This window comes from Pleurodeles waltl, chromosome 6, assembly GCF_031143425.1.
Source record: "Pleurodeles waltl isolate 20211129_DDA chromosome 6, aPleWal1.hap1.20221129, whole genome shotgun sequence".
NCBI classification, from domain to species: Eukaryota; Metazoa; Chordata; class Amphibia; order Caudata; family Salamandridae; genus Pleurodeles; species Pleurodeles waltl.
The window spans coordinates 1152103664-1152131247 of record NC_090445.1 but is presented as its reverse complement, the minus strand read 5'-3'; the positions used below and the strand labels follow the sequence as shown (position 1 = coordinate 1152131247).

Below are 27584 nucleotides of genomic sequence, written 5' to 3'. Positions count from 1 at the left end.
AACTGAATAAAGATCATTAGAGGAAAAAAATGTGCCTGGATGCAGTCTCCATAAGTGATTAGGAGGTGGGAATGAGTTGAGTTAATCTTGTCAAAATGTTGTGTGTGAGTATGAAAGAAGGCTAACATATTGATAACCATGTGCCATGTGAGGTATGCCCTTGCAAGACAGAAGGAGTGTAGGACTTGGTGGTTGTGATGACCACATACACTATTGAACAACTTATGTTCTATGCACTGTATTTCTTAATAACATGGGGTGAGTGGCTACTTATAAGGGATTGGCAAATGCATAGATATCTTTGCAGACTTCTGAATTCCTCAGGTGCTTTCCAGGCACTATGACATGCTACATGGATTTCTGAAAGGCCTGGAAAACCTGACTCTTCCATGTTTTGGACTTTTTCGTTCCTTGCCTATACAACTAGTGCAAGGATGTTCTCTGCCATTTTTGCACATAACTAATTGGAATGTAAAGAGAAAATGCACTGTTTATTCTAGTCCGTTATAGAGACAAAGGTACCAGAAAAGATACAAAAAAAAAAAACATCAAGTTTGCTGTGACTTTTCCGGTCTCATTTCTTGGGTCCCTGGTTGTAGCGGTAGACAGTTTAGAGGGATTTGGCCTGTGTGACTGGGTTTCCAGAACAAAAGCAGTTCAAAAGCCAGTAAGCCTAACATCTCACCACTCAAACATGATCAAGGGTCAGATCCGTATCCAGAAATGTAGTTTGAAAAGTCCAGGTCTCGCATTGCTTTGGTGTCTCGTTAATGGGACTATCAGGATACTGGTAAATGAAGCGACTGTTCACTGGGCACAGTTCTGAAGATTTTCATTAGAGAATGTAACTGGTCTGGCAAACAGTGCAGGAGGAATAGGTGCTGGACTGGGACAGTCACCCACAAGGGAGTACCTTGGTGTATCACACTTCAAAGGCCTCTAGCTCAGTAGGATGGGGATCCACTCGAGCCTCAGATTACACCATATTAATTGGAAACTGGTATTATAGAGCAGGATCCATTCATAGTTTAAATAGACATTCAATAAGACTGTAAGGTCTAGAATCAAAATTCAAATATTTATGGATTTATAGTGACCAGCCACTGTCAACAAAAATCTTCCAGGGGGCCTGGGCCGAAGCAAAATCTCTGTTTCTTTCTGAGGTGGCTGGATCGAGGCAGACCTCTCAAAGTCAGAGATAAACCTGGGATGACCATGAGGATTGCATGCTCACCAGACTCACAGTTCTTGAATTTGTCATGCCTCTCATTGACACTCTGACAACCTGTGTAGTTCTTTGGTTAGCGATGGTCTGGTGGAAGTATGCCACCATGATAGGATATTGCTTTAAGAGTGTGAGGAGTGAGGTGTATTATATGGTTTGGTTGTGAGACCTTACCATGTAATACACTTGCAAAGCTGTCTTGGGTCCAATCAAGCTTGTTTTGCAAAACAATTAGCTCAACGCTGTGTAGCTTTGACTTCAAGCAGCAAGGCTTAAACAAAATAACTAGGGTAAAGCATTTAGAAGCACCAACAAAAAAATAAGAAAGCCACACAACATGGAAAAATCAGACACCAGCTTATAAAAAATAGATTATACTTTTATGAATGTTTGGAGACCAAGATTAGCAAAATCCACTGTAGGTTTTCAGAAATAGAGATTTTTAATAGAAATATATATCTCAATTGTTTTAGTCATGACAGCAAACAAGCCGTAAAGTTAACCAAAAAGTTTGGAAACTTTTGAAAAGTGAGAAAACCTGGCAGGGAGAAGTTCAGGGGAGGCACTAAGGAGGATTTGGACAGTTACCTGCTGACCAAAGCATTCGCCAGTCGAGTTCTGACATTACATCACAATTGTTGTAAACTTTAATGTAGTGGCCTGATGCTGGGGATGCAGGAGATGGAGGATGGTCAAGCGTTATCTCAGTGCTGTGTGGTCTATCCGGGTGTCTTTGACGTTTCTTCTTGGTCGATAAGTCATAGGGGGATACTTTTGCCACAGAGGTCAGGGGTCCCTTGAAGTCTTCCGAGGAGTGCAGAAGGCTGTCAGGTGGCCAACAGCTGGGTGAGGCCACTGGACAAACTGGGCAATAGAGTGGCAACTTTCTAAAAGTTGCTTTTCTTTCAAAGAGACATTAAATTCAACATTGGCATCAAGTCAGGTTTAATGCCGCAATTAATTTGATACCTCGAAGTACCCATTTTAGTAGTCCCATTCAGAAGTTTGCTGGGCTGAGGGATCACATCTTTTCCACAGCAAAAACAACAATTTGGGAGTTTGCTGTTCGGGCATATTGAAAATATGATTCCTACTTAACAATATACAGCTCCCTTCCTTAGGGGTTGGTAGGCCTTTCTTAGGGGAGACTTACATATTAAGGGAGGTGGAGGGCTTTGCAATTGGCTTAAGTGGCAAAGTCAAACTAGCAGTTTTAAAACTCCTCTTCCTGGCTAATCCGGCAGGCTGGCAGCTGTTTTGTACTTAGTCACACACAGGGTGGCACAACCAGTGCTGCTGACATCAGTGGACAATCTGTCTTACATTTCCTGGTTACCATATACTAGAGACTTTTAAGTAAGATGGCTTATTCCAATTGCGGGTAGCCAATTCAACATGCACTTTGTAATGGATTAGAACACTGGCACTGAGGTCTGATTAGCAGGCCTCAGTGCACTCCCAAAGTTGAAAAACCAGCAGTATCAGTCCAAAACTTTGAGGTGATCACGCAAAAAGAAGCATTTCCTGACAAAGGGATTTTAAGCAATTTACAAGGTCATCATTATAGGGGAATTTGAAGGTGTGCTATGTGTGACAGTGCAGTTGCTTTGTTTTAGTTCCCATGTGTACTGTGCATTTTGTATTTTCTGGTTATTTTTGTCAGCTTAATACAACTGTGTAAAGTTTTATTTAGGAGATCTATATTACTTAATCTATATACATTTTTAAATATTTTTCATATTGGTATGACAATTAGGGATACTAACTGAGAAAGGGTCTTTTCCTAACACAATGAGCAAGTCTACGAAGAGCTTTTATTTTTATGCTAACGTGTTTGGTTTGACTTCCTTTACAGGTGGGTGGCGGGGGAGTGGGGAGCCTGCAGCAAATCTTGTGGCAAGCTTGGAGTCCAAGCCCGGCTAGTGCAGTGCATCCAACATCTACAGAATGGCACCAACAGGACTGTTCACACAAAGTACTGCGCTGGGGAGCGACCTGAACTACGCAAGCCTTGCAACCGCCTACCATGTCCAGCCCAATGGCGGATGGGTGCTTGGTCCCAGGTGAGTCCATCTATTCTTAGGAAAGTGTATACAATTCTTCACCGAAAGGATGCACTCCTCTATGGATCAGAAGTCACGGGGATTTATACAAATGTTAAGTGTTATTCTCAGTGCATATGAATATTAGAATGCAGCAGGACTGGAATATATGGCGTGATGATGGCTATTAAATGACAAAGAGAAATAAGATACATTTTTCAGTAGACAAAGGCATCTCAAACTAGGGAAGGCATCAGAGTACCGCAAAAGATGATGAAAAGAGCTGAAATTTGAATGACACACAGGTAATTCATGGATTGAAGTGTGATCGTAAAGGACAGGAGTAAGACTAACAGAATAGCTGCATTGGAACCTTGCAATTAGCAGTTGGAGAGATACACCAAGAGAAGCGGAAGAAAATAACCAAATAATTAACTATCAAACAATGTAACCCTACAGTAAATCAACAATGTATATAAGAGATCAAGAATTATCATCCGTCTCATTTAAGAGAATTTGGCTACTTTTTTAATTCAACATTTTTCCCCTATTGCCCTCTGCAACCCTGAAAAAAGGATTCACTAGTTGCCAGAAACTCACCTCATTAATACTTTGCTCCGCGGTGACAACTTGGGCCAGAAAGGAATAGGAGTCTGCAGCTAAAGTGTTGATAACGGCACGCGGATGACAAGAAACACCACCTGCCATCTTTTTGAGAAATGAAATATGACTACAGATGGCTGAAGCAAAACAATCTTAGGGCCTTTTCACAAAGTTAAACCTACAGTTTTGAGAATGTTTACTATTTTTTTGGTATTACAAATAGCAAGTTTAATTTTATTAATAGTATATCGACAACCACACAGACTCCGCAAATAAAAAGATTGACGAGTGCTATGTTTTTAGGACTAGAGTCTCCGCAGTCGTAACATAACTGTTAGGAAAATTAAACTGGCAGTTTGCGAATACAAAAAAATAGCAAACTTACACCTAAGCGTACGTTTATCTTTGTGAACCATGCCTTTCCTTTAGATCATGTGAAAGCACATAAAGTTGGCACATCTCCACTGACATGTCCCACTCAGATATAATTTGGCAATTTTGGGTGATAAAGTAAGGGTTCTAACAACCATACTCACAAGTACAAAGAATAGTTCCACAGAAGGAGCATTAAATAAAGGTACCAGGAAGTCTGTGAGTATTTAGTTCAGCAGTTTCAGTGAATTTCAATTTGCCCTATTTCTGCAGGCCATGCAGCTTGCTTTATCTTGAGGAATCAAGAGAGGGATCACTTGAGGGACTCTTTTAGCAAGTGAAGGAGGGGAGATGAGCGCTGATAGTCCTCCTACATTTTGTAAAATATCCTCGTGCCCAACAACAAAAACTTCTAATGAGATTGATAATTACTGTAAGGTTTAAAGTCTGCTGTCACTGGTGACGGTAGTCTGAGTGGCTCACCTTTTCTCTTCAGGTAAGCTACTCTGTCAGAAGAATTGCAACTGCCACAACAATCAACTTAAAATGGTCAAATCACTCTTCTTGCAATCAGCTTGAGCATCAGAACCACATTTCAAAGGGCCTTACGTTTTCTATTATTTTGTAATGAGCTCCGCCAATGAGGTGTTCACGTTGTGTAGCTGTGTACCAGTTTTACTGAAAAGGAAGTCTGATGTTCATGTGGGTTGTCTGCTAAAATGTTTTTCAAACTTATTAAGTGTTATGGGACTCTCACTTTTTTTAGAATGACTCTGCCTCAGTGATAATTGAAGCATAACATTAAAAATGGATATACCTTGGGAATGTTCATCGACATTTAGGTTTAAATCTAATTTAGTGTGAAAGAAAAACAATCTTATCAGGTGCCGGTCTATGATAAATTGCTTTTATTGCTGCCCTGCACTTAACTAAGTCTGTAGGTTAAAAGGATTCAACTAGACAACTAGCAGCAAGTAGTTCTACAAGGACCTCAACTATGTAGGCACTGGGGCACTGGAGTAGGATGAAGTATGGCAGGAGACAAACGTAAACAAATGTTGCCCACGGAGCAGTGCAAAGAAACATATATGTTAATTATTAATTATGGTTTCTAACATGACAAATTATTTTGTTTGTAACATTTACATAGAACATCGTACTGCTTTATGGTGTGCCAAAGCGCTTTATGGGATGAGGTACAGAACACACCTTGAGTGAGGTTGGCAACGTGTTTTACTTGAAGTGATCCTATGAGGGAGGCACTTTGGTGTTGGGTTGTGCATGAGTGATCAGGGAGGTGCTCTTGTCTTTGGGTGCAGCATCTAGCGGTGTGATTAAGGAGGTAGTGTGAGAGATAGGTCTGCAATGGGAGGAGGAACAGGGAAAGAGAGAGGTGAAAAATGTAGAGATCTAACTGAATAGTCTGATTAGTCTGATTTATAGGTAGTACATTTTGGGGCAGAGGAACTGAAACATATCCGCAGCTACACAGTTTGCACCTAGTCAGAGAAGTCGAGGGGTGCTGTGTGCTTGTACATTAAAGAAGGGGACAATCACAGGAGGCTTATTAATCCATGTGTGCAGATATGTGGCCAAATGATCAAAATGTTTCCAAATGGGCAAGAATGGAAGTGATGACATGTCAGTAGCCACGCATCTTATTCAAAGCTGGGATTCTGCCGACCTCCGTACAAGTACTTATTATGCAGAAAGAAGTGGGAGAGCAATCGATGTTGGCAACTTGAGCAGAAACTGCAGTCTTCAAGGACCAGATTTCACCTACTCCTGCAGATCTGAAGGATGGTAAAATTTCAAGCAGGGGTTCACGCCTCAAACCCTTCTCATGGCCCAGAAAGCTCCCAAAGGCACATGAGCTCCAGTAGCTCACACCCTAGCCAGTCTGGCACCCAGCACACGTGGGGTAGAAATTCAAAGCACACGGTGGATCGTATAGGAACAAACTGGCATGCCCCTTGTTACAACTCTGTCACCCTTTTCTGTGAATCCAATCATTTTCCTTAGGTCCACGAGCCCTCAGCTCTTTCTTGTTTGCAGTAGTCGGCATCCTCCTCCCTTTTAGAATTTCATCCCTAACAACTACCACTTTCATTATCATTAGGGAATGGCATTTTAGGTCAAAGAGAGACACTGTGGTGTAAGAAGACTTACCCTGCTTCTGTTGTTACTGGCAGGACAGCAGCACTGGCACAGATTTGAAAGTTCTTCTTCAGTTCAGTCTTAGTCCAGTTCTCTGACCCGTTAGCTTTCCAAAAAAGTGTTTATACATGTGTGCACAAGTTTACTTTCACTCTGATCTTATCTGTCTGCTCCCATTAACTCTCCTCGCACCACTAGCAAGAGGCCTTGACCCCTAAAGAAAAGTAACCTAATCGGTATCTCAGAATGCTGGTCCAGCCAGCAAAGTGTGTGGATTGGGTCTACTGGAGTTCACTCTGCCCTTTGGTAGAGGAGCTTGTCGCACACTTTCACGGTATTTTATTGTAGCATTAATAGCAAGCTTCGTACTCAGTTCAAAGAGCACTGAAGCACCTTATTGAACAGGTAACATGCTACTCCATGGGAGAGTGTGTAGTTGGCAATGTTGAATTTGCTGTGCTCCTATGTAAGGGTAAAGACAGTGGAGCTATCATTCAGGTCACATAGGTCTTGAAGGTGGCATGTAAAGTCAGCAGAGCTATCTGTGAATTCACATATCTATCCGATACAGTGTTAGGGAAACAGCAGAGGTATTGTTCTGGTCACCCAAAACTTGCAAAATATAGCTGCAAGACAGCAGAGCTATCACTTAGGTCACACAGGTAATATGCAATGGAAAATTCAGTTTCATTTTCATAGTTTAGGACATGGCTCAGTAAGGCAAAGAAATCCATAGAGATACAAACCCTGACTATGAGCTGCTTGTTAAATTCTGATCCCAGAACAAAGAGAAGTTTGAATAGGGATTACAATTCTGAGTTGTATGATCATTATAACACCCCTGCTACGCAGTGCTACCCCTGGTTTATTTCGGGAGGTAAAATGTGTCGGAATTTATCAGAAAAAAAAGCCCCGAAAAAAGATAAAACATGAGATTTAATGTGCTAAATACTGATTTTGCATGGTATGGTAATTTAAAATTAAAAAAAACTCGAACAGGAGATTTTTATTCACATACATTAAATACCTCAACTCGGGGTAATGATATGTCCTGTGTGTGGTAGATATGTCATCCTAATCCGAGCAACTTGGAATCTTGGAATTACCAGTGTAGTGTGTAGTTCTACAGAGGTCAGAAAAAGAGTCAGCTAAAAAAGATCATATACAAAGAAAATTGAGCTCCTTTAATAGCCATTGGACAAATCCCAATAGAAATGTCAGTGTACGTTGACTAGCATAAAAGAACTGGGACCAGTGCTCTATTTGTAATTGAGTAAGTGCCGGTGCCCAAAGCTCTAGTCAGCAGCCCGCGGCTGCTGCTATTAAAGGCAGCATGCTGAATATCAATACTGCATAGCCTTGAATCCACCCCAGGCATCTTAAATCACTGCCGGGCAAATCCTACCCCTTTAGCTCATTCCTTTCAGGTTCCTGTTTTCTCCTTTTCTGATGTTTTTTCTGTCTTTCTTCCTTCTGCTTTCCACTTTGCGTGCTTTTCCCTCTATTGCTCATGGAAAATTTCTGAGAAGGGAAAACAAGCTTCGGTTCCCAAAAATGAGTGCCAGTGGCACCCACTGTCAACCACCAGCTGAAATTAAGCACTGACTGGGGCATATGTTCAGTTCAAGTTGCCTGATGCTTATCACTACTCAGTCTGAAAGGTAAAATACTTTCCCTGCCACTAGTGAGGTCTCACATGTGGCAGAATGTGTTTGTGATCATGAGGTCAAGCATAAGTGCAACTCTGTTGAGGAGATTGACTCTACTTCCAGTATGAACAGCGCACCACCACAATCACTCACTTGTTGGTTTCCCACAGTTTCAATTTAGCTCCTGCATAGAACAACTTGGATGTGCATCAGAATCTCTAAATTAACCAGAAAACTCAGTCTTTTTTTTTTAAAGATTTTTTTTATTGAGTCAAATACAAGAACATTAACTTACCATTGCCAGGACAGAGATATGCAGTTGTGAATATATATGCATAAGCAATATTGTACTTACAAATGCATATTAAACATGTACATGAATTAGGCATATACAGCAATATAGTATCAAAGACTCCAAGTTTGAATAAAGAAAGAAGAAAGAGAGAGGGAGAAGAGCTATAGGGATAGAAAAGGGAATCAAGTGATAGCGATGTGGAGAGAGAGTAATAGACATAGTTACAGCGAATGTAAGATGAAATAAATATATATAAGAAGAAAAACAGGAAATATATTGACATTTTTTAAAAAGGAGGAGAAAAATCAATTTCCTTCGCAGTGCATGAGAGATAGTTACTTAATGGCAACCATAGCTGATGACGTTTGAAGAAAGTTCCTGTTGAATCAAGCTTGTAGCTATCAAGTCTATGATGATGACATACAGAATTCCACCACTGTCTGAGAGTAATGTTCTCTGAAGATTTCCAGTTAGAAGTAATAAGAGAGATTGCAATAGAAATCAAAAGGTCCACCAATTTTCCAAGAGGCCAAATGAACTCCAGATATCGTGTATACCACCCAAAAACAGTAATTCATATGACATTGGTAAGGAGATCTGAGTTATTGCTGAAATGCGAGACCATATGAAGGACCAAAAAGTAGATAGGGATGGACAGATAAAAAAACATGTGAAAGTCAGTACCCTGCTGAGTGTGGCAGCGCCAACAATTGTCATTTTGTGCAAGTTTGAGTTTGTAAAGGCGTACAGGAGTGTAGAAAAGTCTATTATAAAAAAAATAGGGTCTGTGTGAGGCTTGCAGTGCGTGCAGTGGAATGTATCTTATACCATATTCTATCCCATAAAGAAGTTGGCCAAACAACACCAAGATCTGATTCCCACAATGTCTCAATAGGTAATTTGAGTCTAGGTGAAACAGACGTTCTTAAAAGTTTATAAATTCCAGCTGCCCTAGGATAATTAGGAGTTACAATCGGGTGTGGAGATGATGCAAGAGAAGAATGATTATGATGTATAAGTTTATTGTGGGCCTCTTGGACTAGAGTAGAAAGAATGATATATTGGGATTTCATGCGAATAGGGAGATTATAAATTGCTGAGAGAGTAGTAAAAGGGATGATAGAGTCTTTATGATATAATTGGGAAATGAGAAGAATACCTTTAGTCATCCAAGCCTTCCAACACAAGGTTTTACCTTGTTTCCTAAGCGAACTATTGTGCCAAATAGGACTGTTAAAGAATTGATTAATGGGGGTAAGACGCGAAATAAAAAAAGGTTTCAGTAAGTTGACTGAATGGGAGATAGTGCTGGGCAACCAGAATTTTGTGGGGGTTAGACATAAATATAATGTATTTATGGGAAAAGGGAGAAATAAATGTTTCTTCCAAAGAGAACCATAGCTTTTGAGGGGCATCATTGAGTGTAGATAAATAGGGATGTATTTGCTTAATGCCAAAAGATTTGTGATAAGTTATAAAGTCAGGGAAATTAACTCCACCTTGTACTTTAGGAAGTTTTAATTTCGAGAGAGAGATTCAGGATTGTTTACCGTTCCACAGGAACTTGGATAGAATTTTATCAATTGAACTAAAAAATAGTTTAGGTATCTTAATAGGAAGTATCATAAGGAAGAAGTTAATGATAGGGAGAAGCATCATCTTAATGGTGCCCAAGCGGCCCGAACACGTGAGATATAACGGAGACAATTTCTGTGTGAGATCTACAAGCTTTGCAGATAAGATTTCTAAATTAGTCCTTAAAGTATCCTTGAGAGTAGTGCAGTACCATACCCCTAGGCATTTAATCTTAGAAGAATTCCAAGATAATCCTGCATCAAGGAATACATAGCCAGTGCAATGAGCCTTAAGTGCTAAGACCACTGTTTTGTCTATATTAAGTTTATAGCCAGATACATCAGAATATAAGTTGAGCTCATGCAGGAATGCAGGAAGAGAAGTGTCAGGGTGAGACATGAACAAAAGAATATCATCAGCATTTGCCATAAATTTGATGTGTGCATCATTAATTTGAAACCCCGTAAATTGTTCAGACGTTTTTAATTGGTATAGAAAAGATTCGAGAGCCAAAATAAATAGTAAAGGAGATAATGGGCATCCCTGACGCATACCCCTTTTAAGAGGAAAAAAGGAGATCGGATACCGTTTGTTATAACCGAGGAACATGGTGAGGAATAAAGAATGGATATAAAATGTCGGAATTTAGTATCTAGTCCATGCCATTCCAATGCTTTCGACAAGAAACCCCAGTAGACCCTATCAAAGGCCTTTTCTGCATCCAATGATAAAGCTGCCAGAGGAATCTTAAGTTTAGATGCCTTGTTAATAATATTTTAAAAAGTACAGGAATTATCTGCTACATTTCCATTAGGGATAAAACCAGATTGATGAGAATCAATAAGGTCAGGTATATATGGGAGTAAACGGAGAGCTAAAATGTTGGCATAGAGTTTACAATCAGTATTAATTAAAGATATGGGTCTATAATTTTTACAGTCAGTCGCATCCCGATCTTTTTTGGGAATAAGACAAATCATGGCCTCCGTAAATGAGCCAGATGCAGAACCTGACATTATAAAGTGATTAAGTAATTGAAAGAGTTTGGGGAAAAGAGACTTAGCAAACTGAATAAAGAATTCTACTGTGAAGCCATCTGGGCCTGGAGCCTTACCCTTGGGGAGAGATTGTAAAGCTGTATGTAGTTCGGTAAGTTGTAGGGGTTGGTCTAAAGATGAGAGGTCAATCTGCAATGGTTCTCTTGGTTTGAGATTAGAGAAATATTGGTTGAGAGATTCAACTGTTGGTATGTGTTCTGGAGTGTACAGGTCCTTATGGTAAGAAGCGAAACACAATGCTATATCTTTATCTCTAAAGTGTTTAACACCATTGTTATCTGTGATAGATTTAATAGTTGTTTTTTCTTTTCTTTGTTTCAAATATCGAGCTAGAAGAGAACCAGCTTTATTGTTACCACCATAATATCTGGCATTTATTTTCAGGAGGGTGCTGCATGCTTGTTCAGTGGTATATTGGTTAAACTCCATTTTAGCTGAGACTAGTGCCTCAAGATGTGATTTACTAGTTTTGTGAGTATAGTATTCATGTTCTAGGGACTTTATATTTTCAAGGATGGAAGTCGATTTTTGTTGAGCAGACTTTTTTTTTGAGTGAGCGTAACTTATGATGAAACCCCTAGAGGCTGCTTTGAATGCATCCCACACAAAATTAAATGATAGTTGATCACTATCGGTGATGTGAAAGTATTCTTCTATAAACTTACTGTAGGAAGCGATAAAAGTAGCATCTGAAAGTAGAGAGTTATTAAACCTCCATGAAGATGTTTTAGAACCATTAAGAAAAAGATCAAGGTCAGTAATCACAGGTGCGTGATCTGAGATCAAAATAGCACCGATTTCAGAGTTGAGCATATGTTGCAATAAACCTTTACTCAGAAAGATATAATCAAGCCTAGAATGGGAATGGTGGGTAGGAGAATAAAAAGAGTATTCCAAGAGGTCGGGATTGCATACTCTCCAGGAATCAGAGAGAGAATGCTGTAAAATAAAGTTTTTAAAAGCTTTGTGGGAGGCATGTGGAATGAAACGTGACGTGGAACGTCTGTCAAAAAATGGATCGAGAATTTGGTTGCAGTCACCACCTGTTAGTAAATTGTTTGAGGAATGTTCAGAGACAATATGTGAAAGATTCTTCCAAAAATTTTGATCTGGATGTGTGGGGCCATATATATTTAGGATAGTAAGAGAAATATTGTCAATTGTAAATGTAGCAAGTACCCAGCGACCTTCTGTATCTTGATGCTGTGAAATTATGGTAGGTTTGAGAGATTTATGACAGAGTATAACTACCCCATTTTTGTTTGTGATGGAAGGGGAGTAGAAAATGTCGCCCACCCATTGTTTTTTAAGCTTAATTGTCTCAGAGTCGTTGAGGTGAGTCTCTTGCAACAAAGCAATGTGGCATTTCAAACGAGCTAGGTGAGATAAGACACGCTGACGTTTAATGGGGTGTTTAAGCCCCTTAGCATTCCAAGTAACAGTTCTAAGTTGCATAACAAGAAGTATTAATAAACAACTGCTGTAAGAAGGAAAAAGCTAGGCATATCAATTTTGCAAAAGCAAAGAAATGGGAAAGAAACAATATAGTAAAGAAAAAGGAAAGGAGGAAGATGACCTACGGAAGTTGTATATACATGGATGTGGCAATACAGAGACTAAAGTCCACGAAAGCTAAAGAGAATAAGATAGAAAGTGAATACCCCGAAAGGTAGAGGGACAGCGGAGAACCTGAAAAGACAGGCAAGAGTGGCTTCAGCACAAGAAAAGTGATATTAGATATTAAAACATATGAAGGCAAGTTTCATGGAGAAAAAAAAAACATACAAACGAAAAATGTACCATTCAGGAGACCAAATAACGTAATAACTACAATAAAGGACTGTGACATGAAAAACAATAAAAATCAAAGCTTACCAGTGGAACGTGTAGGAGAACAGTTTGGATGGTGAGAAAGGGATACGGTTGGGAAAGGAACATGAGGATTGCACAAAGAACACTATCTAAACAAAAAATATATATATATAAGAAAATAAGAATATGCAGAGAAGGAAAACCATGGATATAAATATTAAACAAAAATATTACTATTAAAATGTCCAGAGGAAAAAAAAAAAAAAAAGAAAGGACATTAACCCCTTTGCTGCCAGGCCTTTTCCCCCTCCTGTGCCGAGCCTTTTTTTGGCTATTTGGAGCAGTTCGCGCTTAGGCCCTCATAACTTTTTGTTCACATAAGCTACCCACGCCAAATTTGCGTCCTTTTTTTCCAACATCCTAGGGATTCTAGAGGTACCCAGACATTGTGGGTTCCCCAGAAGGAGGCCAAGAAATTAGCCAAAAAACAGTGAAAATTTCGTTTTTTTCAAAAAAATGGGAAAAATGGGCTGCAGAAGAATGCTTGTGGTTTTTCCCCTGAAAATGGCATCAACAAAGGGTTTGCGGTGCTAAAATCACCAGCTTCCCAGCTTTCAGGAACAGGCAGACTTGAATCAGAAAACCCAATTTTTCAACACAATTTTGGCATTTTACTGGGACATACCCCATTTTTACGATTTTTTGTGCTTTCAGCCTCCTTCCAGTCAGTGACAGAAATGGGCATGAAACCAACGCTGGATTCCCAGAAACCGCAACATTTCTAAAAAGTAGACAAAATTCTGAATTCAGCAAGGGGTAATTTGTGTAGCTCCTACAAGGGTTTCCTACAGAAAATAACAACTGAAAAAGAAAAATATTGAAATTGAGGTGAAAAAAACATCACTTTTTCTCTACGTTTTACTGTGTAACTTTTACCTGCAATGTCAGATTTTTTAAAGCAATATACCGTTACGTCTGCTGGACTCTTCTGGTTGCGGGGACATATAGGGCTTGTAGGTTCATCAAGAACTCTAGGTACCCAGAGCCAATAAATGACCTGCACCCTGCAGTGGGTTTTCATTCTATGCCGGGTATACAGCAATTCATTTGCTGAAATATAAAGAGTAAAAAATAGCTATCAAGAAAACCTTTGTATTTCCAAAATGGGCACAAGATAAGGTGTTGAGAAGCAGTGGTTATTTGCACATCTCTGAATTCCGGGGTGCCCATACTAGCATGTGAATTACAGGGCATTTCTCAAATAGATGTCTTTTTTACACACTGTCTTACATTTGGAAGGGAAAAATGTAGAGAAAGACAAGGGACAATAACACTTGTTTTGCTATTCTATGTTCCCCCAAGTCTCCCGATAAAAATGATACCTCACTTGTGTGGGTAGGCCTAGCGCCCGCGACAGGATATGCCCCAAAACACAACGTGGACATATCACAGAAAACAGAGCTGTTTTTAGCAAAGTGACTTCCTGTAGATTTTGGCCTCTAGCTCAGCCGCCACCTAGGGAAACCTACCAAACCTGTGCATTTCTGAAAACTAGAGACCTAGGGGAATCCAAGATGGGGTGACTTGTGTGGCTCGGACCAAGTTCTGTTACCCAGAATCCTTTGCAAACCTCAAAATGTGGCTAAAAAAACACATGTTCCTCACATTTCTGTGGCAGAAAGTTCTGGAATCTGAGAGGAGCCACAAATTTCCTTCCACCCAGCTTTCCCCCACGTCTCCCGATAAAAATGATACCTCACTTGTGTGGGTAGGCCTAGCGCCCGCGACAGGAAACGCCCCAAAGCGGAACGTGCACACAGCCAAATTTTTGAAGGAAAACAGAGGTGTTTTTTGCAAAGTGCCTACCTGTAGATTTTGGCCTGTAGCTCAGCCGCCACCTAGGGAAACCTACCAAACCTGTGCATTTCTGAAAACTAGAGACCTAGGGGAATCCAAGATGGGGTGACTTGTGTGGCTCGGACCAGGTTCTGTTACCCAGAATCCTTTGCAAACCTCAAAATTTGGCTAAAAAAACACATGTTCCTCACATTTCTGTGGCAGAAAGTTCTGGAACCTGAGGGGAGCCACAAATTTCCTTCCACCCAGCATTCCCCCACGTCTCCCAATGAAAATGATACCTCACTTGTGTGGGTAGGCCTAGCGCCCACGACAGGAAACGCCCCAAAGCGCAACGTGGACACAGCCAAATTTTTGAAGGAAAACAGAGGTGTTTTCTGCAAAGTGCCTACCTGTAGATTTTGGCCTGTAGCTCAGCCGCCACCTAGGGAAACCTACCAAACCTGTGCATTTCTGAAAACTAGAGACCTAGGGGAATCCAAGATGGGGTGACTTGTGTGGCTCGGACCAGGTTCTGTTACCCAGAATCCTTTGCAAACCTCAAAATTTGGCTAAAAAAACACATGTTCCTCACATTTCTGTGGCAGAAAGTTCTGGAATCTGAGGGGAGCCACAAATTTCCTTCCACCCAGCGTTCCCCCACGTCTCCCGATAAAAATGATACCTCACTTGTGTGGGTAGGCCTAGCGCCCGCGACAGGAAACGCCCCAAAGCGCAACATGGACACAGCCAAATTTTTGAAGGAAAACAGAGGTGTTTTTTGCAAAGTGCCTACCTGTAGATTTTGGCCTGTAGCTCAGCCGCCACCTAGGGAAACCTACCAAACCTGTGCATTTCTGAAAACTAGAGACCTAGGGGAATCCAAGATGGGGTGACTTGTGTGGCTCGGACCAGGTTCTGTTACCCAGAATCCTTTGCAAACCTCAAAATTTGGCTAAAAAAACACATGTTCCTCACATTTCTGTGGCAGAAAGTTCTGGAATCTGAGAGGAGCCACAAATTTCCTTCCACCCAGCGTTCCCCCACGTCTCCCGATAAAAATGATACCTCACTTGTGTGGGTAGGCCTAGCGCCCGCGACAGGAAACGCCCCAAAGCGCAAAGTGGACACAGCCAAATTTTTGAAGGAAAACAGAGGTGTTTTTTGCGAAGTGCCTACCTGTAGATTTTGGCCTGTAGCTCCGCCGCCACCTACGGAAACCTACCAAACCTGTGCATTTCTGAAAACTAGAGACCTAGGGGAATCCAAGATGGGGTGACTTGTGTGGCTCGGACCAGGTTCTGTTACCCAGAATCCTTTGCAAACCTCAAAATTTGGCTAAAAAACCACATGTTCCTCACATTTCTGTGGCAGAAAGTTCTGGAATCTGAGAGGAGCCACAAATTTCCTTCCACCCAGCGTTCCCCCACGTCTCCCGATAAAAATGATACCTCACTTGTGTGGGTAGGCCTAGCGCCCGCGACAGGAAACGCCCCAAAGCGCAACGTGGACACAGCCAAATTTTTGAAGGAAAACAGAGGTGTTTTTTGCAAAGTGCCTACCTGTAGATTTTGGCCTGTAGCTCAGCCGCCACCTAGGGAAACCTACCAAACCTGTGCATTTCTGAAAACTAGAGACCTAGGGGAATCCAAGATGGGGTGACTTGTGTGGCTCGGACCAGGTTCTGTTACCCAGAATCCTTTGCAAACCTCAAAATTTGGCTAAAAAAACACATGTTCCTCACATTTCTGTGGCAGAAAGTTCTGGAATCTGAGAGGACCCACAAATTTCCTTCCACCCAGCGTTCCCCCACGTCTCCCGATAAACATGATACCTCACTTGTGTGGGTAGGCCTAGCGCCCGTGACAGGAAACGCCCCAAAGCGCAACGTGGACACAGCCAAATTTTTGAAGGAAAACATAGGTGTTTTTTGCAAAATGCCTACCTGTAGATTTTGGCCTGTAGCTCAGCCGCCACCTAGGGAAACCTACCAAACCTGTGCATTTCTGAAAACTAGAGACCTAGGGGAATCCAAGATGGGGTGACTTGTGTGGCTCGGACCAGGTTCTGTTACCCAGAATCCTTTGCAAACCTCAAAATTTGGCTAAAAAAACACATGTTCCTCACATTTCTGTGGCAGAAAGTTCTGGAATCTGAGAGGAGCCACAAATTTCCTTCTACCCAGCGTTCCCCCACGTCTCCCGATAAAAATGATAGCTCACTTGTGTGGGTAGGCCTAGCGCCCGCGACAGGAAACGCCCCAAAGCGCAACGTGGACACAGACAAATTTTTGAAGGAAACAGAGGTGTTTTTTGCAAAGTGCCTACCTGTAGATTTTGGCCTGTAGCTCAGCCGCCACCTAGGGAAACCTACCAAACCTGTGCATTTCTGAAAACTAGAGACCTAGGGGAATCCAAGATGGGGTGACTTGTGTGGCTCGGACCAGGTTCTGTTACCCAGAATCCTTTGCAAACCTCAAAATTTGGCTAAAAAAACACATGTTCCTCACATTTCTGTGGCAGAAAGTTCTGGAATCTGAGAGGAGCCACAAATTTCCTTCCACCCAGCGTTCCCCCACGTCTCCCGATGAAAATGATACCTCACTTGTGTGGGTAGGCCTAGGCCCGCGACAGAAAACGCCCCAAAGCGCAACGTGGACACAGCCAAATTTTTGAAGGAAAACAGAGGTGTTTTTTGCAAAGTGCCTACCTGTAGAGTTTGGCCTGTAGCTCAGCCGCCACCTAGGGAAACCTACCAAACCTGTGCATTTCTGAAAACTAGAGACCTAGGGGAATCCAAGATGGGGTGACTTGTGTGGCTCGGACCAGGTTCTGTTACCCAGAATCCTTTGCAAACCTCAAAATTTGGCTAAAAAAAACACATGTTCCTCACATTTCTGTGGCAGAAAGTTCTGGAATCTGAGGGGAGCCACAAATTTCCTTCCACCCAGCGTTCCCCCACGTCTCCCGATAAAAATGATACCTCACTTGTGTGGGTAGGCCTAGCGCCCGCGACAGGAAACGCCCCAAAGCGCAACGTGGACACAGCCAAATTTTTGAAGGAAAACAGAGGTGTTTTTTGCAAAGTGCCTACCTGTAGATTTTGGCCTGTAGCTCAGCCGCCACCTAGGGAAACCTACCAAACCTGTGCATTTCTGAAAACTAGAGACCTAGGGGAATCCAAGATGGGGTGACTTGTGTGGCTCGGACCAGGTTCTGTTACCCAGAATCCTTTGCAAACCTCAAAATTTGGCTAAAAAAACACATGTTCCTCACATTTCTGTGGCAGAAAGTTCTGGAATCCGAGAGGAGCCACAAATTTTCTTCCACCCAGCGTTCCCCCACGTCTCCCGATAAAAATGATACCTCACTTGTGTGGGTAGGCCTAGCGCCCGCGACAGGAAACGCCCCAAAGCGCAACGTGGACACAGCCAAATTTTTGAAGGAAACAGAGGTGTTTTTTGCAAAGTGCCTACCTGTAGATTTTGGCCTGTAGCTCAGCCGCCACCTAGGGAAACCTACCAAACCTGTGCATTTCTGAAAACTAGAGACCTAGGGGAATCCAAGATGGGGTGACTTGTGTGGCTCGGACCAGGTTCTGTTACCCAGAATCCTTTGCAAACCTCAAAATTTGGCTAAAAAAACACATGTTCCTCACATTTCTGTGGCAGAAAGTTCTGGAATCTCAGAGGAGCCACAAATTTCCTTCCACCCAGCGTTCCCCCACGTCTCCCGATAAAAATGATACCTCACTTGTGTGGGTAGGCCTAGCGCCCGCGACAGGAAACGCCCCAAAGCGCAACGTGGACACAGCCAAATTTTTGAAGGAAAACAGAGGTGTTTTTTGCAAAGTGCCTACCTGTAGATTTTGGCCTGTAGCTCAGCCGCCACCTAGGGAAACCTACCAAACCTGTGCATTTCTGAAAACTAGAGACCTAGGGGAATCCAAGATGGGGTGACTTGTGTGGCTCGGACCAGGTTCTGTTACCCAGAATCCTTTGCAAACCTCAAAATTTGGCTAAAAAAACACATGTTCCTCACATTTCTGTGGCAGAAAGTTCTGGAATCTCAGAGGAGCCACAAATTTTCTTCCACCCAGCGTTCCCCCACGTCTCCCGATAAAAATGATACCTCACTTGTGTGGGTAGGCCTAGCGCCCGCGACAGGAAACGCCCCAAAGCGCAACGTGGACACAGCCAAATTTTTGAAGGAAAACAGAGGTGTTTTTTGCAAAGTGCCTACCTGTAGATTTTGGCCTGTAGCTCAGCCGCCACCTAGGGAAACCTACCAAACCTGTGCATTTCTGAAAACTAGAGACCTAGGGGAATCCAAGATGGGGTGACTTGTGTGGCTCGGACCAGGTTCTGTTACCCAGAATCCTTTGCAAACCTCAAAATTTGGCTAAAAAAACACATGTTCCTCACATTTCTGTGGCAAAAAGTTCTGGAATCTCAGAGGAGCCACAAATTTCCTTCCACCCAGCGTTCCCCCACGTCTCCCGATAAAAATGATACCTCACTTGTGTGGGTAGGCCTAGCGCCCGCGACAGGAAACGTCCCAAAGCGCAACGTGGACACAGCCAAATTTTTGAAGGAAAACAGAGGTGTTTTTTGCAAAGTGCCTACCTGTAGATTTTGGCCTGTAGCTCAGCCGCCACCTAGGGAAACCTACCAAACCTGTGCATTTCTGAAAACTAGAGACCTAGGGGAATCCAAGATGGGGTGACTTGTGTGGCTCGGACCAGGTTCTGTTACCCAGAATCCTTTGCAAACCTCAAAATTTGGCTAAAAAAACACATGTTCCTCACATTTCTGTGGCAGAAAGTTCTGGAATCTGAGAGGAGCCACAAATTTCCTTCCACCCAGCGTTCCCCCACGTCTCCCGATGAAAATGATACCTCACTTGTGTGAGTAGGCCTAGCGCCCGCGACAGAAAACGCCCCAAAGCGCAACGTGGAGACAGCCAAATTTTTGAAGGAAAACAGAGGTGTTTTTTGCAAAGTGCCTACCTGTAGAGTTTGGCCTGTAGCTCAGCCGCCACCAAGGGAAACCTACCAAACCTGTGCATTTCTGAAAACTAGAGACCTAGGGGAATCCAAGATGGGGTGACTTGTGTGGCTCGGACCAGGTTCTGTTACACAGAATCCTTTGCAAACCTCAAAATTTGGCTAAAAAAACACATGTTCCTCACATTTCTGTGGCAGAAAGTTCTGGAATCTGAGAGGAGCCACAAATTTCCTTCCACCCAGCGTTCCCCCACGTCTCCCGATAAAAATGATACCTCACTTGTGTGGGTAGGCCTAGCGCCCGCGACAGGAAACGCCCCAAAGCGCAACGTGGACACAGCCAAATTTTTGAAGGAAAACAGAGGTGTTTTTTGCAAAGTGCCTACCTGTAGAGTTTGGCCTGTAGCTCAGCCGCCACCAAGGGAAACCTACCAAACCTGTGCATTTCTGAAAACTAGAGACCTAGGGGAATCCAAGATGGGGTGACTTGTGTGGCTCGGACCAGGTTCTGTTACCCAGAATCCTTTGCAAACCTCAAAATTTGGCTAAAAAAACACATGTTCCTCACATTTCTGTGGCAGAAAGTTCTGGAATCTCAGAGGAGCCACAAATTTTCTTCCACCCAGCGTTCCCCCACGTCTCCCGATAAAAATGATACCTCACTTGTGTGGGTAGGCCTAGCGCCCGCGACAGGAAACGCCCCAAAGCGCAACGTGGACACAGCCAAATTTTTGAAGGAAAACAGAGGTGTTTTTTGCAAAGTGCCTACCTGTGGATTTTGACCTCTAGCTCAGCCGGCCCCAGGGGGGGGAAAATGCCCTAAAATAAATTTGACCCCCCACCCCCCCAAACCCCCCCTGCCCAGGAGCGACCCTTGCCTACGGGGTCGCTCCCCCTGCGTGACATTGGCACCAAACAACAAATCCCCGGTGCCTAGTGGTTTCTGCCCCCTTGGGGGCAGATTGCCCTAAAATTGACCAATCTGCCCCCAAGGGGGGCAGAAATGGTCTAAACACAGTTTGCCCCCCAGGGGAGCGACCCTTGTCTGATGGGTCGCTCCCCATCTCTAAAAAAACAAACAAACAAACTAAAAAACACAAAAAACAAGTTTGCCCTGGCGCCTACATGTTTCTGCCCCCCCTGGGGGCAGATCGGCCTAATAATAGGCCGATCTTCCCCCAGGGGGGGCAGAAATGGCCTAAAATAAATTTGCCCCAGAACCTCCACCCCCCCCCATGGGAGCGACCCTTGCCTACGGGGTCGCTCCCCCTGCGTGACATTGGCGCCAAAAAACAAATCCCCGGTGCCTAGTGGTTTCTGCCCCCTTGGGGGCAGATTGACCTAAAATCGACCAATCTGCCCCCAAGGGGGCAGAAATGCTCTAAATACAGTTTGCCCCCCAGGGGAGCGACCCTTGTCTGATGGGTCGCTCCCCATCTCTAAAAAAAAACGCACAAAAAAAAATTGCCCTGGCGCCTACAGGTTTCTGCCCCCCCTGGGGGCAGATCGGCCTAATAATAGGCCGATCTGCCCCTAGGGGGGGCAGAAATGGCCTAAAATAAATTTGCCCCCCCAACCCCCCCCTCGGAGCGACCCTTGCCTACGGGGTCGCTCCCCCTGCGTGACATTGGCGCCAAAAAACAAATCCCCGGTTCCTAGTGGTTTCTGCCCCCTTGGGGGCAGATTGACATAAAATCGACCAATCTGCCCCCAAGGGGTGCAGAAATGGTCTAAACACAGTTTGCCCCCCAGGGGAGCGACCCTTGTCTGATGGGTCGCTCCCCATCTCTAAAAAAACAAACAAACAAAAAAAAAAAACACCAAAAAAAAATTTGCCCTGGCAACAAGAGGTTTCTGCCTCCCCCTGGGGGCAGATCGGCCTAATAATAGGCCGATCTGCCCCCAGGGGGGGCAGAAATGGCCTAAAATAAATTTTCCCCCCCAACCCCCACCCCCCCACCAGGAGCGACCCTTGCCTATGGGGTCGTTCCCCCTGCGTGACATTGGCGCCAAAAAACGAATCCCCGGTGCCTAGTGGTTTCTGCCCCCTTGGGGGCAGATTGACGTAAAATCGACCAATCTGCCCCCAAGGGGGGCAGAAATGCTCTAAATACAGTTTGCCCCCCAGGGGAGCGACCCTTGTCTGATGGGTCGCTCCCCATCTCTAAAAAAACAAACAAACAAAAAACAAACAAAAAAACAAAAAAAAAAATTGCCCTGGCGCCTAGAGGTTTCTGCCCCCCCTGGGGGCAGATCAGTCTAATAATAGGCCGATCTGCCCCTAGGGGGGGGCAGAAATGGCCTAAAATAAATTTGCCCCCCCAACCCTCCCCCTCCTCCCTCGGAGCGACCCTTGCCTACGGGGTCGCTCCCCCTGCATGACATTGGCACCAAAAAACAAATCCCCGGTGCCTAGTGGTTTCTGCCCCCTTGGGGCTGATTGACCTAAAATCGACCAATCTGCCCCCAAGGGGGGCAGAAATGGTCTAAATACAATTTGCCCCCCAGGGGAGCGACCCTTGCCTGATGGGTCGCTCCCCATCTCTAAAAAAGAAAAAACAAACAAAAAAAAAAACACAGAATTTTTTTTTGCCCTGGCGCATAGAGGTTTCTGCCCCCCCTGGGGGTAGATCGGCCTAATACCAATAGGCCGATCTGCCCCCAGGGGTGGCAGAGATGGCCTAAAATAATTTTGCCCCCCCTACCCTCCCCTCCGGGGAGCGACCCTTGCCTACAAGGTCGCTCCCCTTGCGTGACGGCGCAAAAAAAGATCCCTGTTGCCTAGTGGTTTCCTAAAATCGGCCGATCTGCCCCCAAAGCGGGCAGAAATGGCCTAAATACATTTTGCCCCTCCAGGGGAGCGACCCTTGTCCAAGGGGTCGCTCCCCATCTGTAAAACAAAAAAACAAAAAAATCCCTGGTGCTTAGTGGTTTCTGCCACCCTTGGGGGCAGATCAGCCGAATCAAAATAGGCTGATCTACCCCCCAGGGGGGCAGAAATGGGCTAAAATAACCCCCCCCCCCAGGGAGCGACCCTTGCCTAAGGGGTCGCTCCCCTTGCGTGAAATTCACGCAAAAAAAAAAACTCCCTGGTGTCTAATGGTTTCTGCCCCCCTTGGGGGCAGATTGGCCTCATCAAAATAGGCCAATCTGCCCCAAGGGATGCAGAAATGGTCTAAATATAATTTGCCCCCTAGGGGAGCGACCCTTGCCTAAGGGGTCGCTCCCCACCTAAAAAAAAAAGAAAACATAACAAAAGTAAAAAATAAAAGAAATGATCCCTGGTGCCTAGAGGTTTCTGCCCCCCCCTGGGGGCAGATCAGCCTAATAATAGGCCGATCTGCCCCCGGGGGGGCAGAAAAGCCCTTCCCAAAAAAATGCCCCCCATGGGAGCGACCCTTGCCCAAGGGGTCGCTCCTGTTGCGTGAAATTTGCGCAAAAAAAAAACTCCCTGGTGTCTAATGGTTTCTGCCCCCCTTGGGGGCAGATTGGCCTCATCAAAATAGGCCAATCTGCCCCCAAAGGGGGCAGAAATGGCCTAAATATATATTGCCCCGTAGGGGAGCGACCCTTGCCTAAGGGATCGCTCCCCACCTAAAAAAAAAGAGAACATCACAAAAAAAAAAAAAAAAAAAAAAAGCTCCCTGGTGCCTAGAGGTTTCTGCCCCCCCTGGGGGCAGATCGGCCTAATAATAGGCCAATCTGCCCCCAGGGGGGGCAGAAAAGGCCTTCCTAAAAAAATGCCCCCCCTGGGAGCGACCCTTGCCCAAGGGGTCGCTCCCTTTTGCCAATTTCATTGAAAAAAAAAAAATCCCTGGTGTCTAGTGGGGTTTCAAAAGCCGGATTGCAAGCAATCCGGCTTTTGAAACCTGTGAGAGACTTCAAAGGGAAGGAAATACATTTCCTTCCCTTTGAAGCCTCTCGGGGCCTCCCCCATGGGATTGAAAGAGAAATGCAAAAGCATTTCTCTTTCAATCGCGCTGGAAGCCCTGCTTCCAGCGCGATGGGGGAGACCCTGTGACTAATCAGCGTGCGCTCGCGCGCTGACGTCACAGGGGGGGTTTGGGGGGGGTCGGGGGTGGGAGGGGAAGGGCTTCCCCTTCCATCCCTGACTTGGGGGGGTGGGGGGGAACCCCACAGAGGGAGCGCTAGCGCTCCCCCTGGGCTCTGTGCACAGGACGTAATGGTTACGTCCTGGGCACAGCAGCACTGTGCCTCAGGACGTAACCATTACGTCCTGGGCACAGAAGGGGTTAAAGACAAATTACATTATATCTTCAAGTAATTGCAGATGCTCCTAGTTCCATTGCTTCTGTTTTGTGTTGGTTAATAAACATTTGTAGTGCTGAAGGTTCCTCAAACGAGTAAGATTTGTCCTTGAATGTAATTTTGAAAAGGCATGGGTGAAGAAGACCATATCGAATATTCAAGGATTTGAGTTGTGGACATAAGTCCAAAAACTGTTTGCGACTTGCAGCTGTAGCAGGAGAGAAGTCTTGTGTGAAAAACACTTTATGACATGACCATAGCAAAGATCCCATCTTTTTGGCTTCTGAGAGTATTTGCATCAAGTCAGTAAATTGGAGAAAGAGAATAATAATTCCTCTAGGGAGGGCCAGTTGAAGTCTGTGGACCTAAACAAGGTGCCCGTTGGATAGAGAGGGGAGAGGTAGGAGGCAAGCGAAGAATTGAAGGTATTGCTGTTTGAAGGAATGCAATCATGTTAGAGCCTTCAGAACTTTCTGGAATCCCAAAAAGGCGAAGATTATTTCTCCTATTTCTGTTTTCTAAGTTTTCGGTAAGCCTTTTAAGTTGAGCTATGTCTTTAGAGATCTGAGGATTGACAGTGTTACAATCTTCAAAGCTACTGACTCTCTGTTCCAGAGTACAAATTTGTTGTTCGCGTTGGGACCATTGCTCCTCAATACGTTGCAAAAAGGCATTAGTGTCCATCATAAAGGGCTTTAGTGCACGCAATTCCTCCATGACATCATCTAGAGTAAGATGTGTAGGTGATTTTGAGGGAGAATCAAGGTATTTTTTGGGGCGCTTGACGGAGGAGGTGTTAGATGTTTTTTTCGCAATTGCGCCAACAGCATAAGCTGAAGAGGCACTATCCTTTAAAAAGACTGCAGCACTATCCATTGTTAAAGCAGATGGTAGAGAAGATTTAGTTATATGTGTGCGCACCACTCGAAGAGGATCATTAGACTTGGAGAAAGATGATGACTGGCAACTCTGAGAATTATGTGGTCTCCCCATAAAAGCCAGGAGCAATTTGGTAATAGGAAGCCAGCAATGTGAGGTGTTGATGAAATTATATTATGATGAGAAGCTGCTGCCAGAAGTTTCCAACAACAGAGCAAAATATAATAAAAAATATATAAATAGAAAATCCTAAATTATTCTCTCATAACAGACATGACAGAATACCACAAGAGCAAAGCACTTTACTGCACATAGTCAAACAATTGGTGACTAGTTTTAAGGGAACCTTCTGAAAAGGAAAAAATCCCCTCCATCAAAGGAAAGCATTTACCATGTTATGAAGAGCAATTTGAAAGAGCTCCTTGACAAGAGCTGCCAGTGAATACTGAAGGTTGAAAACCTCAGCTAAATGTGTTTGAAGAGAAAGGTCAAAAGTTCAGCTGGCTGTCAGAAGGTAATCAATATTCCATTGCAGAGGAAACTAGATTTGTAGAATCACATCCAGGCAAGCAGTTAAAAGTCAAATAGAAACATCTCTGTGAAAGTTTAGGTTTGTGCAGAGGCTTACAAGTGAAAACGCAAATGACACAGATAAATAATTACCTCAAGCCCTCACATGAAGTCTCTGAAATGACTTAAAAACTCAATGTCTCTGTAAGATAAAGGCATATTTATGCCTGGCAGAGCTCCAGTGCTCAAAAATGTTGAAGAAATTAATCATTTTGATGTGAAAACATCTCCTTCTTTCCAGGAAGTGCTGAAGCCTCCTGGATCTCTAAAGAGCAGCGGCCATCTTGCGTGACCTCCAGCCACGCCCCCCAGAAAACTCAGTCTTGATTGCACTTGCCGATCCCATTAAAGAGTTCATTTACAATACTGACGGTCAATCGCAGATAGATCAGATTGTCATCTTGACTGCTTATGACCTGCAGTGGTCGGTTTCAGACTGCCCTAAATTTACCTGTTGGATATTCTAGGTATTTTCTTGTATCTTGCATCTCTTACTATGTTTAGATTTAGTGGTCACAGGGCAAACTATCTGAGAAGAGACATTATGCCCTTGGCAACATTTTACGGACTTGGCCAAGATGTTGTTTCCACTGCCCCTAGACTGATTAGAAGTATATGTGCATATTAACCTGAACCAGTTGCAACTGAAATGAAAACACTTAGATCTTTAGGGATACAGTCTTCGGACCAATGCTTAACTAGGATTCAACTAGGCCTCGCTGCCATTTTGATTAAGACACCTGCTGCTTAATAATGTTTTTGCATGTTTATTTTTTTCATTTTGACGCAGCACACAACACCATGTGCACTGTTTGTTTTATAATGATATGCTGTTCTCAAAGCCTGTGCGACATCCAGGCTCTTCCTGCTAGCACATGGTAGACAGAACAATGATGAGTCTTTCCATTGTTTATTGTAAAGCAATTGTTATCCCAAATGAAGTTAGGTCAGAAAGAGTTTAAATATATTCATATTAGGGGATATTATTAACATGGTAGGTTTAAAATGCGTTTAATAATGCTGAGCTGTGATTTGCTATCAAAAAGATACATTTGCTCATCAGATACTGACTGTGCCATTGTTCATGGATGTCTATGCTAGAGAGTACTATAAAAAGCCCTTTTTCGGTTATCTACTAGGGATGCCCGATTTCTTTTTGATTTGCTGCACATTTGGACTTAGGACCTGATTATGACCTTGGCAGATGGGATACTCCATCACAAAAATGACGAATATCCCCGCCGTTTTACAAGTTCCATAGGATATAATGGAACTTGTAATAAGGTGGATGGGATATCCATCCCATTTGTGATGGAGTATCCCATCCGCCAAGGTCAAAATCAAGCTCTTAGACTGTTATCCTGATTTTGCTCATTATTGCATCTATTCTATTACCAATAGCCTTTACAGAAATTTATTTTCTTTGTTCTGTGGAATTGACCAGTATTTTTGTCTACCTGTAGGAAAATGGCTCCTTGTTGCAGTTACCCCCCACTTTTTACCTGATATTGATGATGACTTGACTGAGAGTGTGCTGGGACTCTGCTAACCAGGCCCCAGCACCTGTGTTCTTTCACTAAAAATGTACCATTGCATCCACAATTGGCACACCCCTGGCACACAGATAAGTACCTTGTAAAAGGTACCAGTGGTACGAAGGTCCTTGTAACGAGGGAAGGTCCCTATGGGCTGCGCCATGTGTTGTGCCACCCTAAGGGACCCCTCACCTTACACATGCACACTGCCATTGCAGATTGTGTGTGTTGGTGGGGAGAAAAAGGCAAAGTCGACATGGCATCACCCTCAGGGTGCCATGCACACAAAACACTGCCTGTGGCATAGGTAAGTCACCCCTCTAGCAGGTCTTAAAGCCCTATGGCAGGGTGCACTATACCGCAGGTGAGGGAAAAGCTGCATGAGCATTATGCCCCTACAATGTCTAAGTCCGTTCTTAGACATTGTAAGTACAGTGTGGCCATATTAAGTATATGGTCTGGGAGTTTGTCAAAACAAACTCCACAGTTCCATAATGGCTACACTGAACACTGAGAAGTTTGGTATCAAACTTCTCAGAATAATATACCCACGCTGATGCCAGTGTTGGATTTATTAAAAAATGCACAAATAGGGCACCTTAGAGATGCCCCCTGTATTTTATCCATTCCTTCAGTGCAAGTCTGTGCCAGCCTCCCACTGAGAGGCAAGTTTCTGACTCCCGGGGGTGAGAGCCTTTGTAAT

The 27584-nt window shown here is 43.7% G+C and overlaps 1 protein-coding gene across 1 annotated transcript in view; it reads left to right on the top strand.

Moving 5' to 3' along the window:
- Positions 1-27584, top strand: part of ADAMTS14 (ADAM metallopeptidase with thrombospondin type 1 motif 14) — a 654816-nt gene that overhangs the window by 601808 nt on the left and 25424 nt on the right. The window contains exon 19 of the mRNA XM_069240367.1: positions 3081-3288. Coding sequence (XP_069096468.1) covers positions 3081-3288 — 208 coding nt within the window. The remainder of the gene's footprint in view (positions 1-3080; positions 3289-27584) is intronic.